Source organism: Corticium candelabrum, chromosome 18 (assembly GCF_963422355.1).
Source record: "Corticium candelabrum chromosome 18, ooCorCand1.1, whole genome shotgun sequence".
Taxonomy (NCBI): domain Eukaryota; kingdom Metazoa; phylum Porifera; class Homoscleromorpha; order Homosclerophorida; family Plakinidae; genus Corticium; species Corticium candelabrum.
Window position 1 is genome coordinate 287,501 of NC_085102.1, and position 18,286 is coordinate 305,786.

At 40.3% G+C, this 18,286-nt stretch overlaps 1 protein-coding gene across 1 annotated transcript in view; it reads left to right on the forward strand.

Annotated features, from left to right (window-relative positions):
* Positions 1-18,286, forward strand: part of LOC134194318 (adhesion G-protein coupled receptor V1-like) — a 50,885-nt gene that overhangs the window by 19,138 nt on the left and 13,461 nt on the right. The window contains exons 30-52 of the mRNA XM_062663245.1: positions 1-141; positions 1,367-1,691; positions 1,751-2,840; positions 2,899-3,062; positions 3,928-4,097; positions 4,163-4,554; positions 4,615-4,751; positions 6,295-6,473; positions 6,528-6,652; positions 6,709-8,261; positions 8,324-8,467; positions 9,597-9,934; positions 9,996-10,125; positions 10,183-10,365; positions 10,430-10,609; positions 10,803-10,859; positions 10,916-11,044; positions 11,100-11,264; positions 11,323-11,561; positions 11,620-11,758; positions 11,972-12,163; positions 12,224-12,344; positions 17,528-18,240. The exon at positions 1-141 is cut by the window's left edge and continues 53 nt beyond it. Coding sequence (XP_062519229.1) covers positions 1-141; positions 1,367-1,691; positions 1,751-2,840; positions 2,899-3,062; positions 3,928-4,097; positions 4,163-4,554; positions 4,615-4,751; positions 6,295-6,473; positions 6,528-6,652; positions 6,709-8,261; positions 8,324-8,467; positions 9,597-9,934; positions 9,996-10,125; positions 10,183-10,365; positions 10,430-10,609; positions 10,803-10,859; positions 10,916-11,044; positions 11,100-11,264; positions 11,323-11,561; positions 11,620-11,758; positions 11,972-12,163; positions 12,224-12,344; positions 17,528-18,240 — 7,006 coding nt within the window. The remainder of the gene's footprint in view (positions 142-1,366; positions 1,692-1,750; positions 2,841-2,898; positions 3,063-3,927; positions 4,098-4,162; positions 4,555-4,614; positions 4,752-6,294; positions 6,474-6,527; positions 6,653-6,708; positions 8,262-8,323; positions 8,468-9,596; positions 9,935-9,995; positions 10,126-10,182; positions 10,366-10,429; positions 10,610-10,802; positions 10,860-10,915; positions 11,045-11,099; positions 11,265-11,322; positions 11,562-11,619; positions 11,759-11,971; positions 12,164-12,223; positions 12,345-17,527; positions 18,241-18,286) is intronic.

Sequence of the window (18,286 nt, forward strand, 5' to 3'; positions counted from 1 at the left end):
TATTGGATCTCATAGTCACTCTGTCATTACAATTCTGGCCAATGATGCTCCACACGGTGAAGTCAGCTTTAATGTCACTATGTACAGCATAGCTGAGGGACCAATGAACACTACAATTGCTTACTTGACCTTGTATCGAAGGTACATCCGTATGCACGTGTGTGTGTGTGTGTGTGTGTGTGTGTGTGTGTGTGTGTGTGTGTGTGTGCAGGCATAATTCCTTTGGGCAAGAAACTCGCACACAATTGCCTCTCTCGACTCAGAAGTATAAATGAGTACTTAGGTCATTGACTGGGGGTGGACAGGACTGCTGGCTTGGCAGTAACATCCTGCAGCAGACAGGTACTTGTTGGCCTTTGTGTCCAGTTTCACAGCTGCGCCATAGTCAGTGCCCCTGGATGACTCTGACCAAGCTCCAGTTGGAATGTTTAGTGCGTGGAGGCTGTCTCTATAGGCAGGGGAGCTATCGTCGCAACTGACTTTACTTTTGATGTTGAACAACATGAAGAGCTCAACATTTGTTTGTTTCTTATTTGTGGGTGTGGGTGTGTGGGGTTTACATGCCTGTGTGTGTGTGTGCATGTGTGGCGCCTGTAGCTCAATTGCTTAGAGAGCGCATTTGGAGAATGAAAACATCCGGGACCTTTGTGTCATGAGTTCAAGTACAGGATGGGCACAGGCATAATTCCCTTAGTCAAGGAACTCACATGCAGTTTCCTTTCTTGACTCAGGAGTATAAATGATTACCTGGTCATTGACTGGGGTGGACAAGATTGCTGGCTAAGCAGAACATCATGCAGCACGGGTCGTGTGGGCTGAGATCCAGTCCCAAGACTGCGCCAAAGTCAGTGCTTGGATACTCTAGATTCTTGCTTATCTGACCCTCGATTATCCTACCGCGTTTTTGGTTTGTGAGGTGAGGATCGGTGGAGGTGAGATCGGTGGAGTGAGACCGGCGGGGGGAGGCCGGTGGGGGAGGAGGGTGGGGACCGGCGGGGGCAGGGACCGGCGGGGGGCAGGGACCGGCGGGGGTAGGGACCGGCAGGGGTTGGGGATCGGTGGGTGTTAGGGGTTTGTGAGGGTTACCGTTTTATTGGTGGGGTTGGTTGGGGTGATAGTGAAGGTGAGGATTGGTGGGGTGATAGTGAAGGTGAGGTTCGGTAGGGTGATAGTGAAGGTGAGGATTGGTGGGAGGTTAGGGGGTTAATAGGAGTGTAAGTTGGTGGGGGATGGGAGTTGGTGTGGGTTGGGTTGTCGGGGCAGAGTTTGGTGGTTGGTTGGTGTGGTGAGGTGGGGTAGGTGGGGTAGGTGGGGTGTGGATGTGTGACACATGTATCAAGTTCAGACGTACTTGTTCTTTGTACAGTTTTGGCACTGTGGGTGAATTACAAGTATTCTACAGTACTGACGATGTAGATATTGCAGCTGAAGCAGCAAAGCAAGGTCTCAATGTTATCAGTTTCTTTTCATCTCCATTGTCCGGTTTTTTGTCTCAACCTTTCAAAATGTTGAACTCTTCACTGTCTACATGTGCTAAGTCATGTCTCAATGATGATGCTTGCAAGTCTTTCAGTCTCCATACAACCTCATATTTATGCTCTCTTTACACTCAGAAGAGGACTGATAAAAAAATAGGTGTGTTATTTACTCCTCACAATGATACTGATTACTATGAGAAAGATGAAGTAAAGGTAGAAGCGTTCAAAATTTGGTGTGAGCTAGTAGTCTGATAGTACACTTTACGCTGTAGGTACGTCCATATGTGCGGATGCAAGCAGCACCTGGAATGGACTATGTTCAAGCAATTAATTTGCATACTACAATTGCAGATGGATCTCGTTGGGGATTCATTAACATTACTATTAATCCAGACAACGTTCCTGAGCTAGATGAGATGTTTCTTGTGACACTTAATTCTGTGCAATTGAGCTTGGGTTCAGCTGCCAATCCTGCAAATGAACCATCTCTTGGAGCCAGCATAACTGTTGCTGTAACTATTTCACGCAATGATGAGGCCTATGGTGTGTTCAGAATTATTTCTTCAAGTGGTCAGAGAAATGTCATAGTCAATGAAATCACAAATCTTGCTCTCCCTCTAACTGTAGAGCGTACTGGGGGAACTATAGGGTCTGTTAGTATTGACTGGTATGGTATATCTGGAAGTGCAGTGTCTGGCAGTGATTTCACAGCTGCAGGTGCCACACTGAAGTTCAATGATGGCGACTCCAGATCATCTCTTTTAGTTTCCATTCTTGATGATACCATGCCAGAAATAAATGAGAAATTTTACGTTGCTCTTCGAAATCCCTCTGGTGGAGCTGCAGTGTCAACTACGAGTGATCGAGTTGAAGTCACAATCTCAGCCAATGATGATGTAGCTGGTGTGATTGGGTTTTCATCTTCTTCTCGATCTGCTATTGTGTCTGAAGGGGAATCTTTTAGCATGACTGTAGAAAGACGATTGAGTGCAGTTGGACAGGTTACTGTATACTGGCGAATAGAAGGAGACCTTCCTTCCAATGAGTTTCAGTCAAGTAGTGGCTCACTGTTGCTTTCGAATAATCAGACTTATACTCTATTGAACGTAACAGTTGCAACAGACTCGTCTCCTGAAACTGCAGAACTATTCACACTTAGACTCTACGATGTCGTTACGGTAGGGGTACCTTTGTCTGGTGCTGCTCGAATTCTGTTACCTGAGTCAACAGCAAGTCTAACTATCAAAGCAAGCAATGAGCCACATGGTCAAGTGGAGTTTGATAGCAGTTCATTGAAAATTAGTACAACTGAAGGTAACAAACAAGTGTCTCTCACACTGGTGCGACTGTTTGGAAGTATTGGTATGTGTTTCAATCTTGTATGTTACATTACATGGTGATTTGTCTGTTAATTATGCAGGAATTGTACAAGTGAAGTACACTGCTGTGAATGGTAGTATTTCGCCTATACAAAAAGACAAGTTAGCTCTTGCATCTGCAGGCCAAGATTATTTTTCGACTCCAGGTACTGTTCAAATGGGTGATAAGGAGAAGTCTGCTGTCATTAGAGTCAACATACGCGAGGTACTAGAAGTTGTCAGACTTGGTGAAAGGCACAGTATGCAATATACCATTTAGTAGTTAAATCTTAAATAGACTCCAGTTTATGATGCAATTGGTTGACAGGATAGGCCACATTGAATGAATAATGAAATGGTATGACATTATTCATTATTGATTGTGCTACGTTATCACATTCAGTTTTACCGTGGCTATTCTGTGTCCTAATACAAACGATATATGCACCGTTCGTTTTCAGATACAATCACTGGGCAGGCCTCACCTCCGATACAACTATTTTTCATATTTTCTGAAAGCTGTTTTTGGTAAACAGTCAACACTCCCTCTTTTCTGCGACCTACCATTTCATTCTTTTTAGATCAGGTAGGCACCCCTTCTCGCGAACTTACAGGGCCATTTGCCAAGTTTCTTAAAAATAATTGTACCATCACTTTAGTTGACGATGAACAGATAAAAGTTACCATAGGGAGAGCAGCGTAGTATTGTTTGAGAGTTCATATTGACAAATGTTTGGGACCTTGATGTTGAATTGTGGTGTCCTGGAGGTGCAGACGCTTTCAAGGGTTGGACTGTTCATCCATTAAAACCCGTACATGATTTGAGTTCAGTGCATTGTAAGATAGCACGGTTTCTATCTACAATTTGTAAAGGAAACATCAAATACATAAAATTGATCAAAATAAGCAGTTAACATTTTAACGATCTAATTTTGAAGCATATTTACCACATGTATATTCTCGAGGCTTTCTATGTATATACTGTTTTTGAAAAGGTTTATAAGTAATGGAGAAATAAAGTTGTAACAAGAAAGACAGTGTCTACTACAGTCTGACCAACTCAGTGTACAGATTTACTTGTATGCTTTTAGGATTCACTGGCTGAGCTTGATGAAGCATTCTTAGTAAACTTGACATCTGTAAAACTGATTGGAGATTTTAACACTACAATTGCACCCAAACTGGGAAGGCATTCTCTTGCAGAAGTTATTATTTCTTCTAACGATGGAACACGTGGAGAGCTGGTATTTGCTTCTAATGAGTAAGTAGTTGTAACCTTTGCAATAGAAGACCACATGATTGTTTTGTTTGTTGATGGCATGTTAGCATTACCGTGTCTGAATCAGATGGAGTGGCAAATGTTGAAATTTTGCGAACAAAAGGAAGTTTTGGAGACGTGACTGTGTTTGTTTATGTATTGGAGGATGGTGCTAGAGGAAGAGGAAGTGACTTTGATTTTAACCCAAAGACTGTCTCTTTTGCTACTGGTGAAACGAACAAAACAGTTCAAGTTATGATTGTGAACGACAACGATCCAGAAATAGCAGAAAAATTTCTACTAAAGATGACTAACCCAACTGGAGGAGCTTCAGTTGGTAAACCAGATGAAGTAACAGTTACGATATCAGAAAATGATGATCCACATGGATTAATCAGTTTTTTGAGTTCTTCTACAGTAACATCAACAACAGAACCAGCAAGCTTGTCACAGTCGAACTGTGTGTACTAGTATTTTATCACATTTACAGCACAATAATTCTTATTACTGTGTATTTTAGCTGTTCGACTGACTGTTATTCGTCAAAAGGGACTGTTTGATGAGGTAATTGTGCAATGGGCTATTACAGGTGATGCTGAAAAGGATCTCCGATTAACATCTGGCGCAATTGTTTTTGCAGACCAAGAAAGTCAACAGGTGTGTCAGCTCAGTGTGTTTAATTAAGATAGACAACTTATTCTAGACTGATTCTAGGAGTTAATCTTTCTACAGTATTTACAGTATACATTAGCCACAAGACTAATATATTGTATAGTGATTAGTAATAGGTAATAATAGGTAGAGGCTACAAAGAGGTATTTAGAAAATTTGGGATTTTGAACATTAGTACTGTGTTGCTTGTTTTGGACAATTTAGATGAAATCATGCATGAACACTATTTCAACTGATGAGTAGGTCAAAAGTATCATTACAGTGGCCAATTGCACTGATGTAGAAGATCATTTTCTGATTTGGTTGCACATCTGCAAGATCATTTATAGCATTATAGCCATGGGGGATGTAAATGTGAGTTAGCATACATAAAATGTGTAGCTGCTAAGCTGCAGCTTTCTTTATGAAGTTGGTTTTTGTAATATAATTTAACCTAAAAACTTGTCTGATATTAAGCAGTATGCTCAGCTGAATAGCGTAAATTTACATGACTACTTGATCTTGCATGGCCAGCCTCTCAAGCTAGGCTCTCCTGCTGAACTGAACATACGTGAATCATGCAAGGAGCCGTTGCTGACATTGTTCCAGTGCAAAGTGCGAGAAGAGCCTGGGCCTGGTCACTTTTGAGCTTTTGAGAACGTCATAGTGAGGTAATAGCCCGATCTGTTGTCCTAGTTTAGATAATGTTAATTTGATTAATTGAAGCCTATTGGTTTGAAAGTGGACCTGCAATGAGTAACAATTTGATTATCAAACACGGAGCCGAACAGTACACTTATCAAATCAGCAGCATGTTGAGGAACTGAATTCATTTACTGAACTTAGTTAAGTAGCACTCAGAGTCTGTGCATTGAAACAAGCTGTGCGTAGTACACAACACAACTACAAGTCAATTCTACTTTCTGAATTGCAATGTGTACTGCACTGAAAGGCTCCTTGGTAATAAGTCGATAGTACCATCATACGGTACTGATGCGGACTCAGTTCCCATCTGGGCAGTTCAACAAGATGTATGCCACTGATTTGATGAAGCCTTGAGCGACAAGGAAATAGGGCTGACAGTTCTCACAGCATTTCCCCAGTACTACTGTAGAAGCAAGATGGAAGGTCATTATCGGTTTCAAACCTCCAGATTAGTTCAGTAAAAAGCATCGCTGCTGGAGAGTGTAGGATAACCAGGCCAAGCCCAGCCCATTCATTGCTGGGCCTACCATTCACCAGCTTCATCCAACAACTGATGCAGTGGCTTCACATCTAATGGCAAGTGTTATCTGCAGAAAGCTACTTTGCACTTTCTGTAACAAACGCAATTACACTACAGTAGAGCTTTTAATCAAGCAATTGAACTAACCTTATGCTAGGACACTGGATTCGGGTGGGACGTTCTCAAAAGCGACTAGGTTCTCCTTGCGCTGGAGCAATTCCGTTAAAGGTAGTCCTCATCACGTGATTGGCGCATTCAGTTTAGCTACAGCAGGGGAGAGCTTGGCATGCAAGTTTAATGTCTCATGGTCTGTCATTTTTGTAGGATATTGTAATAGAGGTGTTGGCAGATGACATTCCTGAGCAAGATGAATCATATGTTGTTACTTTGTTTGAACCCACGGGTGGAGCTAAGCTTGGGTCACAAGATATCACAGCTAGATTGACAATAGAAGCTAACGATAATCCTAATGGAATAATTCAAGTCAACTTTAACACTACAAGGTTTGTTGCATGTTTAGGGTATTGGGCCAAAGCTTTTAGTGACTGTTCTCGTAGTGCTTCTTTCTTAAATGTTGAGGAGGATGTTAGGCAGATTAAGGTGAATGTGAAGCGATCTGCTGGAACTTTTGGTCGAGTGACTTGTCAGTTGAAAACTCAAGATGGATCAGCTACTGCTGGCCGTAAGACAAATGAGACAATAACCAGCAAGATATCTGTTATCTGGTGTCTGTTTTAGGTAAACAGAATAACTTTTTAGCTACGACTCAAGAAATAGCTACAGTTGGTGCAGAGCAATGGCATTCATTTACTAGTGGAGTTGGTTTGTACGTTTTGCTGGCTAGTAGTAACAGAACTGGTGAGCTGCCTGGATTTAACAAGACTAATGAGGACACAGATCAGCCAGGAGGTCAAAATGGTGGAAACCAAGGAGGTGGCAATCAAGGAGGAGACCAAGGAGGTCAGGATATGAGCGGTAGTGGTAATGCTCCATCGCAATCTCCTGGCCAAGGTGGTCAAAGTCCCACTCCTTCTCCTGGACAAGGTGGAAATGGACAGCAACCAGGAACTGGCACTGGTGGCGGTACAGATAACAATTCTGATTCTGTCACTGGGTCTGGTTTGTACCGTTGGAATGGTGGGGGCTTGGAAAGAATTCAAGGAATAAATACTAATGGAGCTCAATCTTGGACATCCTTGACAGTAGGATCAAACACATTAGTTGCTGTTGCAAACTCCGGAGAAGTTGGTGCTCGGGAAACAATGTCACGTATTTATTCATTTGCTGATGGTCGTGTGACGCCAACACAAGATATTCCAACTAAAGGTGCAACTGATGTGATTTCATTTCAGTCATTTGCTGGCATGACGTATCTTCTATTTGCCAATTATCAAGATGACACAGGAAACAGGAATATTGACTCCCTTGTGCTCCAGGCAGTCGGTATCACGTTTTCAGATCATCAATCTATTGCTACTCAAGGAGCAAGATCACTTGTGACTTTTGATATTTTATCAACACAGTATTTAGCAATAGCCAACTCATACAGCACCATTGATCAATCTCATGTTGTTAACTCTCAGGTTTTCTCTTGGGATGGACCCACGCAGATGTTCAATCTATTGCAAAATATCCCAACATCTGGTGCTCATGACGTACATTACTTTGCTATATCTGCAATGAATTACCTTGCATTTTGCAATGGAATGGACAGTACTGGTGACACAAAGGCTAAGTCCCCAATTTACCGATGGAATGATGGCACTTCTCGCTTTACTCTTCATCAGGAAATTGAAACACAAGCTGCACAATCTATGAAAACATTTATGTTCAGTGGCAATACATATCTTGCTGTGTCTAGCTTTGAGGGTCAGTCAAAGATCTATCAGTGGAGCACTACATCTGACATGTTTGAAGACATCTTGTCATTTACAACAAAAAATAGTCATGACTTTCATCCACTTCTCGTCTCTTCATCTGGTTCAACAACAGTCTACCTTTTGTCGGCAGAATTCAGTGAGACAGAGTCATTATCAACTGTATTACTACTTACTCAAACAGGAAATAACAGTGATTATGTGTCAAGGGAGACAGACATTGTATTTGAAGAGGGAGTCAGCATTGTAGATCTTGAACTAACCGTTATTAATGACACATTACCTGAAATTGATGAGAAGTTTTTTGTGAACATTACAAATGCACAAGGAGGAGCACAGCTAGGTAGTCAAGATTCACTCGTTGTCACTATCCTGACCAATGATGATGCACATGGCTTGATAGGATTTGCAGGCGTGAGTTGTTGAGAGTATAAATATTATTGGCAAATTGGAACAGCTATTTTTGTTTGTTATAGGGTTCAAAGGTCATTCCTGAGTCAGATAGTGATACACCTATTCAATTGAATCTGGTGAGAGAAAATGGAACATTTGGAGAAGTTGAAGTTGCTTGGGAAACTAGTGGGACTGGTGCTACAGATGTGTCTCCTCAGAAAGGAACTGTAAGTAATTTACTGTGCATAGACTAATCTTATTTCCAGACTCTCGTGTATGGCTCTTCCAAACAAAAACAAAGCCAGACTCTTGTTACCTTGCTGTGTCAGGTCTGAGATGACACTTTTAATGCCTTACAACAGTAGGCTTGAAAGTTTCATGCAGAAACCAGCCACAACAACTGGATTAATTAAAGCATTGGCAGGTTGAGAAAGTGGTTTCAATTTATCATAACACCACTTTTATTGTACAGTAGACCCTCAACTATCTGACCCCCTTTGGGCAAGCCATGGACGAATAGGGGTAGGATAAGTGAAATGAACAGATAAGCGAAGCGTTGGAGTTTCAACCGTACCTCAGAGTTCCAGTCCCCTATTTGAGTCTCAGCATGTACATGGTACGAACTCTAGAACATGTACAATATGTTAGTGATAAAATATTTGCACAAAGACATAATACGTGCACTCTACATGCAAACTACAATCACCAAACTGTTGAAACTAATCCTAGAAGCCTTCATATCTTTTGTCGCCATTACTGCACATTGTCACTGCGCTTGCACGAAACAGGCTTGTGACATCATTCCACTTTGCGAACACGGCCGGATAATCGAGGGGTACCTATGTAGTGAACAATGTAAGGTTTATAGTGCATATTCTAGTGGTCTACCAGGGCATTACTAAGATATCACATTAAGAATCCATTGAACTAAAGCTACAACTAAACTTGTTTGCATGAACTCATTTTCCTAATTATTTCCTCAAGGGAAAGGAGTCATACTACATCTTTTCATTATGAAAATGTTTCAAGTAAACCATTGGCCCATGCATAACAATCAAATAGGAATGATGAAAGTCAGTGTTTGTTTTTGTTTGTTTATTATATTCCTTCTAGTTTTAACTGCAGAAATAAGACAGTAGATTCTCACATTGTCTGATTTTTGTTGTAAACATCATTAGACAAGATCTAAATTATGGATGTAAACCATGCAGGCTGTGTTCAGAAAAGATATGTTTGATATTAGATAGGCAGACGCATTGTAAGTGAGAATGGTAATCACAGATAATAAGCCATATCTTAATTGATGAAAGTGATTTATATGTTACAGTAACTTACATTTTGTTATTTTGTATGTAGGTCACATTTGCAGCTGAAGCTAAAATGGCTAATTTTACAGTGACAGTGCTAGCAGACGCCATACCTGAATTAAAAGAGGTGGCCAGTATAAAACTAACAGGAATTGTGCGTGGGGGTGTGGCTGCAGGTTCAGACACAAGTCGTGGAGCTAAATTGATATCTACACGATCAGTCAGTGTCATCACAATTGAAGCCAATGATGAACCCCACGGTGTAGTCAGCTGGTCACCATCATCTTTGTCAATTAAAGCATCAGAAATGGAAGGAGCAAATTCTGCTGTCACTTTGACTATTGTACGCGAATTTGGCACAGTTGGAGTACTTCTAGTCAACTACACGTACGATTAATTAAGGAGTCTGCTGGTTTAATGTATTGTAATTGTGAATTGATATCTTTAGTACTATTGTAGCTACTGACCTTGTTCTCAAAATGCAGGCCACACCAGGTGTTGATTTTGTGTCATCCAGTGGTGTTGTAGAGATTGGAGACAATGAAACTACAGCAGATGTGCAAATTACCATTAAACCTGTTAGCCGGCAATTCAATAATAACATTTTTATTGGTTATTGTGGGTTTCTTATCTAGGACAACACACCCGAAATTGCAGAGTACTTTTATGTGAACCTAACAAATGTTCAGTTGAGCAATTACACATATGAAGGAAACAGCACTGGTCCACCTCCACAAATATCAAAGCCAGATTCAGCCATGGTTGTCATCCAAGAGAACGACAACTTTAGGGGCATACTTGTTTTTACGGTCACAAAGGTAAAACAAATTAGTTCTAAGTTCAACTTGTCAACAGTGCTATAGTTGATTTTTGTTCAATAAGGCATTAGATGGAACAGTGCATGTGGCAGAAGATGCTTCTACTTTCATGTTGACAATAGAACGAACATTGGGAACATTTGGAGTTATTGGCTGCTCTTGGTTTGCCACACCACTCAGTGCACTTGGCAATGGAGTTGATTTTGGTCCTTCATCTGGAACTTTAAGATGGTCGGAAGGCGACGTAAGTTTGACATATGCAAAATGTTGTCAAGAAATTGTTTGACTGAATTATATCCATGAAAGCATGACTAAGGATTTTGATAGTGAGTAGCAAACGTTTGTACATATTTCTTGACCATGCTTACATGGTATGAATAGGGCAGGCTGGTCAGTACATATGCCAGCAGTGTTTAATCTATATTGTGGCTTTGTAGGTATTCAAGCAAATACCTTTTACAATCAACAATGATAATCTTCCTGAAATTGATGAGGTTTTTATCATCTCTGTTTCTCTGAAACACACAGCACAGTTTATTCTTTGTTACAGACATTTCAGGTTGAGTTGAGTCAACCTAGTGGTGGTGCTCGAATTGGATCTGATGCATCAGTTATAGTTACAATTGACAAAAATGATGATGCAAATGGCATAATTCTGTTTGATCCTAACAGTCAGATTGTAAGTCTTACAATAACGCTATGTCAATTACCTGGTAAATCTTTTTGTCTGCCAGGTTACTGTTGATGAGTCATTTAATTCAACTGACTCGAGAGGATTGGCAACGCTGATGGTACGCCGTGATCGTGGTCTGTTTGGCACAGTAAATGTGCAATGGCAAGTAGAATCTGCTGGTAGGGATGATCTCAGTCCTAGCTCAGGGATTGTTACATTTGCACCAGTATGTTGCGTCAATCATTACATATTGCTTTCATGGTGCTAACTGGTTTGTGTCTCAGAATGTCTCCCAACAAGTTTTTCAGATTCGAGCTGTGGTTGATGATTTGCCTGAAGATAATGAGCACTATACTGTCACTTTGACATCTGCTGATGGAGGAGCAACACTAAATGCTGCACGAGCAACAATTTTTATCAGACTGAACGGTGATGCTAATGGAATTGTATCAATTGATCCCAAGTCTCAGTATTTGGTACTTCATGAATCTGGGCTAGGATCAACAGGCAGTGGGACAGTACAGTATGTGACTTATCATCAAAAATTTGTTGTGTTGTAATACTGTTGTCTTTACATTTAGATTGATTCGGGAAGCTGGATTGTTTGGTAGAGTTCAAGTTCAGTGGCGCATTACACCTGATGTTGTAAATGTTTTCCTTGCAACAAGTGGCACTGTGATGTTTGTACCACAACAGAAAAATGCATCTGCAAACCTCTTGGTATATTTTCGCAACTAAAAATTTTAGCATTTCTAGAACTAGCAAGACCTAGCCTAGCTTTGTGATTAACCGAAATCAAAAAGCAGCTATTTATTGACCTGTATTAAACATTTACAAACATTAGACATACATGCATGCATCTATACAGCTTACATAGGTATGTTTTAGTGTGTAAACTGTTTGTATAAGCTTGTATGATTATTATATTTGCAGGTTTTGGCTGATGCGACTCCTGAATTGACAGAAACATATAAGTTTGAATTGGAGGCAATACATGGTGGAGCACGGCTAGACAGTCGTCCTAGCACAACTGTCTCTACTATCGTTGTTACAGCAAGTGATCATCCACATGGAATCATTCAATTTGCATTATCCCACAGAAGAGTGGCTGAAAGTATTGGCAAGGTTACAGCTACTATTGTTGTACGCAGTTTTACTAGACTTTTACTATGCGTGTTTTTAAAGGTGTCATTGATACTACGACGTTTGGGAGGAACGTTTGGTGGAATACGTGTCAACTACAGCAGCAATGGGACTCTTCCATCTCCAGGAATAGACAGGAGTGACTACTCACTGACGAGCAACTGTAAGTGCACTACATTGTATATTCATGTCAGTAAACTGCAGTGCATTTGATCACACAACTTGGTTAAAGTTTTCAGTCGCATTAATTATCTGTAGTGTAAGTTTTATATAGCAAATAGGAGAAAGACACTTGCCAAAGTTTTATGGTCTACCTATACTTTGTAACATTGAGACTACCTTGCTGAATTGGCAAGTTAATTGGTATGCTGTGTAATGACAGCATCTTGGGATTGTTACCTTTGCCAAGGAGGTTATGTTTTTGGTTTGGTTAGTTTGTCTGTTTTGTTTGTCTTTTTTGTTAGCAGGATTATGCAAAAAAATTAGACAGACATTGATGAATTTTTGGCTATAGCAAGCACAGGTGCACTGGTACGGCGTAAATTTTATGCCAGTAGTTGCAATTAGCTGCATTTAACACCTAAATAACCTTTTACAGGCCTAGAAGCCAGACTCTTCTGAGAGCTAATAGTGACATATGTAGAAGCCACCATATTGAAGTGTCATCAAGCCTGGTATGTTACTCAACTTCCCAGATGGGTTTGTATGTGAACTTGTGGTATTTCAATGAGAATACTTGTAACTAGAAACAAAGTGTCCCTGAGCAATGGGGGACTGTTGGGCCTTGGCTCTTCGATTGCTTTTGTTTAAACTTGGTTTACAGCAGTTGTTGTGCAGTGAATTGGTGAGGTGTTGCAAGCAAATTTGGTACAATAATTAGGGTTAATTTCCATTCAGAGCAGCACACTGCTAAATTAATTGGGGCGAGACCCTTTCTATGTGTACTATACTGTGTTGAGATGGTACGACCGGCAGGAAATGCCCTTGATTTTGAGCCAATCACAGACATGATGGTTTGTAATGTCACAATGCAGACATGTAAGTGTACTTGGCGAGCGAAGCGAGCCTCTCTCTTGTCATGTCAATTGAGCTTGAGATATATATTATATATTATATATATATAATATATATATATATATATATATATATATATATATATATATATATATAATATATATATATATACGTGCATCTGCACTTATCATATGGATTTACGACAAAACAAAGAGTCGGATCGGCAAACGACGATGCCTGATGAATGCAATTTTGTCTTCCTAACACATGCACTAAAAGTTGAATCAAGGGTCCCCTTTCGAGAGCTCGACAAAATTATAATTTCTCGGTGGGAAAAGTGAAATGACTCTTGATTTTGCTCCCGTACGCGACTAAAGAGCAAAGGAGACTGATGCATGACAAACGGAATGAAAACAAAAAGCTAAAGAAGAGAAAAGTCTGTTTTTTGAGTTTCCGCGCGTTAGCTTGACACAAATTATTGCTAAGCAACCATTATCACGTGACTATGTGACCATTGTTACGTGACTATCGCAGTAAACAATCCAAGTGTGAACGAAGAATGAAAGACAAAGCCAGAAGAAGAGCAACTGACAGTCTGTTTCTGAGTTCCCACATTTTGTTTGACAGAAATTATTGCTACCTAAAGACGGAACCATTGTTATGTGAATAAGTAAGACAGAACACCATCACTTGCCTAACACAATGCTAACCGAGCATTTACTAGTAGCTGTACAGCTCTCCAGGTTGCTGTGTGCCATTCCCATGGGATTATAAGAGAATGTGAAACAGGCTTGAGCTCCTAAAGATGGCTTGACGACAGACTACTGCCAAAAATGCAAATAAATGTGAGAACACATCGCTTTTACAAAGAATTTTACATTAGCACTACCCTTAGCTATACATACACGTTCTCCTCAATGTTCAAACGTGCGTCCACGTCTGGCTGTGACTATACCTGTGTCTCCACTTGTTGGTCTTTAAACATGTTTAACGTTAAACACGTTTAGACTCTAAACATGTTTAGTAGACAGCGTCTCCACTTGTCCATTTATTCTGGGCTATTAAAAGAATTATCTGGGACTTTGTTATATCGTGCGAATTTGTTTCTTGTGCACCAGACAGTCGGAGATCGTCTTCTGGTCGTCTGAAAAACTATCAGAGACACGAGTCTCTGTCTTCACCGAAATCGTTCTCTCCTGACCCTCTGCATCAGTCTACGCACTCTCTGACATTGCCTAGTTCTGTCTTCTTCCAACAGTCTCCAAAGATAGAGAAAGAACAGCGCGAAAGAACTAACATCCATCGTCGTAGAACGCACGTTTCTATCACGTGACCGTTAAACCTAAACTGCTTTTGTTAAACTACCTCCTAATCATGTTTAGCAAAAGCTGTTTAGGTTTACAGTTAAACAGGTTTAACGCTAGTGGAGACGCGATTATTCTTAAACATGTTTAGACTTAAACAGGTTGTAAACATGTTTAAGCTCTAGTGGAGATGTGCCCTATGAAATACTTGTAGCTTGATTTGAAGCAGCAAAATTTACACAGGTAATTTCTCTGCTAGAGTATGTACAGTGTGAGCAATCACGTGACCCAGGCCTGTAGGAAGCATTTCAAGAGTGGTCTAGCCTAATTCGCGCTAAGAGGGTATGATCCAAAATTAACCTAGCAAGAGAGCAGTCTTCCAGCATACTGGTGTAAATTACCCAATCTATTCACAACGATTTCTTGAACAATTACTTCATTTACCAACAATTACTGTAATACATGGCTATGTAATGGCCTCAGGGCAGCTTAAATAGCAAATAGTTCAAGATGGCACAATATACTTTTGTTTCAACTATAAATACAGTAGACTGGGAAATTTTGGCATTGTTAATATTTGACATATTAATATGCAGGTCTAGTGGACCCGTTGTCAGCAGTGTACGTCCCAATTCTTGCTCTTACCTCTGATGTGTACTTGTAGTAGAAGTTCGCTCTAGAAAAAGTGGTCACGTCAATTTAAACTAACACAAAGTGGTTTGCATTGTGCATTATTGAGGTGTACGAATCAGTTTGTGTTTATCTTCATCTAAACTCAAGTTTCTTCTATTCAAAACCTTTTTGACCAATCCTTGTTTTTGTGTCTGTTCTCAATTCGCCCCAACAATGTTTACAAATTTATGTAAACTGCATAATTCAGATGTGCAGCACTTAAGTGTGGACAGGCTGTAGGTGGTCATTTTTGGGTGACGCTATGATAAGCATTCACTTTCACAGGATGTGTTTTTTTTACAAATTTCTCTTTTAAACCATACACTGCATGCAGTGCTGATATTTAGATCGTCATTGTGTTGTACAAACTATTAAACAATGAAACTCTTTTTTGGTATTAAACAACAGACTAAACCATACATGATAGTTATGTTGCTCTCATATACTTTTTGTTTCAATCAAAAGCAGAGAGCGCTATCAAAGCATTGTCAATCTCTGATGATTTCTACTCTGTAGTACAAACAAGTGGGGAAACTGAATGATACAGAACTGTCTTTAAATTGTCCAAAGTAAACTAATTATACCCAGAGACAGTCCTCTATATTAAATATGACAAGGTAAAGAAAGATTTACTATTTTGGGGTTGTATTAAGTAAGTCTGTAGAATTTATTTTAGAATAATGTTTATTGCTATTGTTTCATAATTTGCAATATTTGTGCTGCATTTATTGACGACATAGTCTTATCTGCATTCACAAACATATTACAAATGGATGATTGGTGGTGAATGGTTTTTAATGTTTGCTTTGAACAAAACATTTGTCACACTCTGTTCTGTTGTCCAGGATCAAGATAGCTGAGGAATTGGACACGGTTTGTAAACTTCAAATAAACGGGGGGTTTAACTGTGCAAAGGAAACTTGAAACATGGCTTGGTTGACAATACCATGCTTTATGGGTTCTTCATTGAGTAGTATCGTGTTTGTGAATACTGCTTCATGCGTTCTTTTGTGTTAATTAATTATCTGGATAGTGTTGCACTGTTTAAGCACAGAGCTCTGATAAATTTTGTTTTGTAGTCAGATTTCAGGTAAGCCATAATAGAAATACCATAACAACCTCTAGATACAAACACACACTTGAGAGTACTGTAAATTCCATCTTTGGTTGCACCGAGATCCTAATTCTCATAGACTGCTGTGTGCGTGTGTGTGTGTGTGTGTGTGTGTGTGTGTGTGTGTGTATGTGTGTGTGCGTGTGTGTGTGTGTGTGTGTGTGTGTGTGTGTGTGTGTGTGTGTGTGTGTGTGTGTGTGTGTGTGGTGTGTGGTGTGATGGCTCAGTTGATTAGAGAGTCTTCTATGGAGTGTGTACATCCGGGAACTTGCAAGGTTGCAGGTTCCAAGTCACAGTGATAGCAAGCTATGGCATAATTTCCTTGGGCAAGAGATTCATACAATTGCCTCTCTCAACTCAGGAGTATAAATGAGTACCTGGTCTTTGACTGGGGTGGCAAAAGCCCCAACTTCAACAAAGTCCATCAGCCACTGGGGTCCAGGTGGGACTTTGAGTGTCCACACCACAGTTGGCGTCGCAGTTGGTGCTTGTGCGAGTACCTGGCCATGCTCCAGGAGATTGCTCAGCACGGCACATAGCTCCTGCGTAGTGCACAGGAACCGAGCCAACTGGCTGGAGGTGTAACCGTAACGAACAGCAGCTCCTCATTCATTTGCCACTTGCCATTGTGTGTGTGTGTGTGTGTGTGTGTGTGTGTGTGTGTGTGTGTGTGTGTGTGTGTGTATGTGTGTGTGTGTGTGTGTGTGTGTGTGTGTGTGTGTGTGCGCATGCATGTGTGTGTGTGTGTGTGTGTCTGTGTGTGTGTGTGTGTGTGTGTGTGTGTGTGTGTGTGTGTGTGTGCGTGCGCACTGAAGACTGTGAGCAGTTAAGTTAATTAAGACAGGGCAGTTAAGGGTACAAATGATTAGTGGATCTATTTGGTTATGTTATGTAGATTGAAAGTGTCCATGGGCTCCTGTTCAAGCATCTAGCAGAGTTCAAGCATGGGGCTATATTCACAGAAATATATGATACACAGTATAATCTAGGTCTGTTGTGATGCTTAGGCAAAAGTCAGTAATCAGAAGGTATTTCCTAAGCATGCAGTTACTAACGAACTTACCCATTGATTGTATATTATTGTATAGTATTGATATAGGAGGTATATTATAAGACATGGATGGATACATAGCTATTTCGCTTAATTAATAGAAGTTTGGCTTAGCTTACATGAATTGAATGTTGTAGACTGTTTATAGCTACCAGATGTTTGCAAAATACATTTAATTCTCATTACTTTAGATGTGGACATTCCCCAAGGAGTTCAGACATCTTCAGTTGATCTACAAATCATAGATGACACTACTCCTGAGCTGGATGAATCATTTTCTGTGTCTCTGAATTTTGTTGAATTGATATCTAGCCAACTGAACACATCGGTTATCAATGGTCATACAGTAGACATACCACCTGTGTTAGGATCGCCTGCACATTTATCAGTCACCATATCAGCAAATGATGATCCCAATGGTGTCATTGAATTTGATACTGCCTCATCTCTTGTTGATATTTTGGAAGATGTTGGAGTTTGGACTCTCACTTTGGTCCGTAGTGGTGGAACATTTGGTACAGTCAGTGTAATGCATCAAGCAGTCAACATAACCGCATTAGGGCAGGGACTTGATTACTCAGTAGGAGTTGCTGGACAGGGTAGGGTAGTGTTCTTACCTGGTCAAACTTCAGCAGTGTTGTCTCTTGTTGTGATTAATGATGAAGAACCAGAATTGCAGGAAAGATTCCAGATCAGACTATTGAGTGTTCAAGGAGGAGCAAGATTAGGAGATGATGCCACAGCATTGATCACAATTGCAGCTAATGATGATCCTAGTGGAATTGTTGGGTTTGATGACAGAATGGATAACAATATTATAGTTAACAATCCAAATGTAACACAAGGCAACAAACCTGTCAATCTGACTGTTTATCGTACAGCTGGAGACGTTGGAAGGATAGAAGTGGGTGTAAAGTGTGTGTTGTGTGATTAGTTGTGTAAAATGTTGT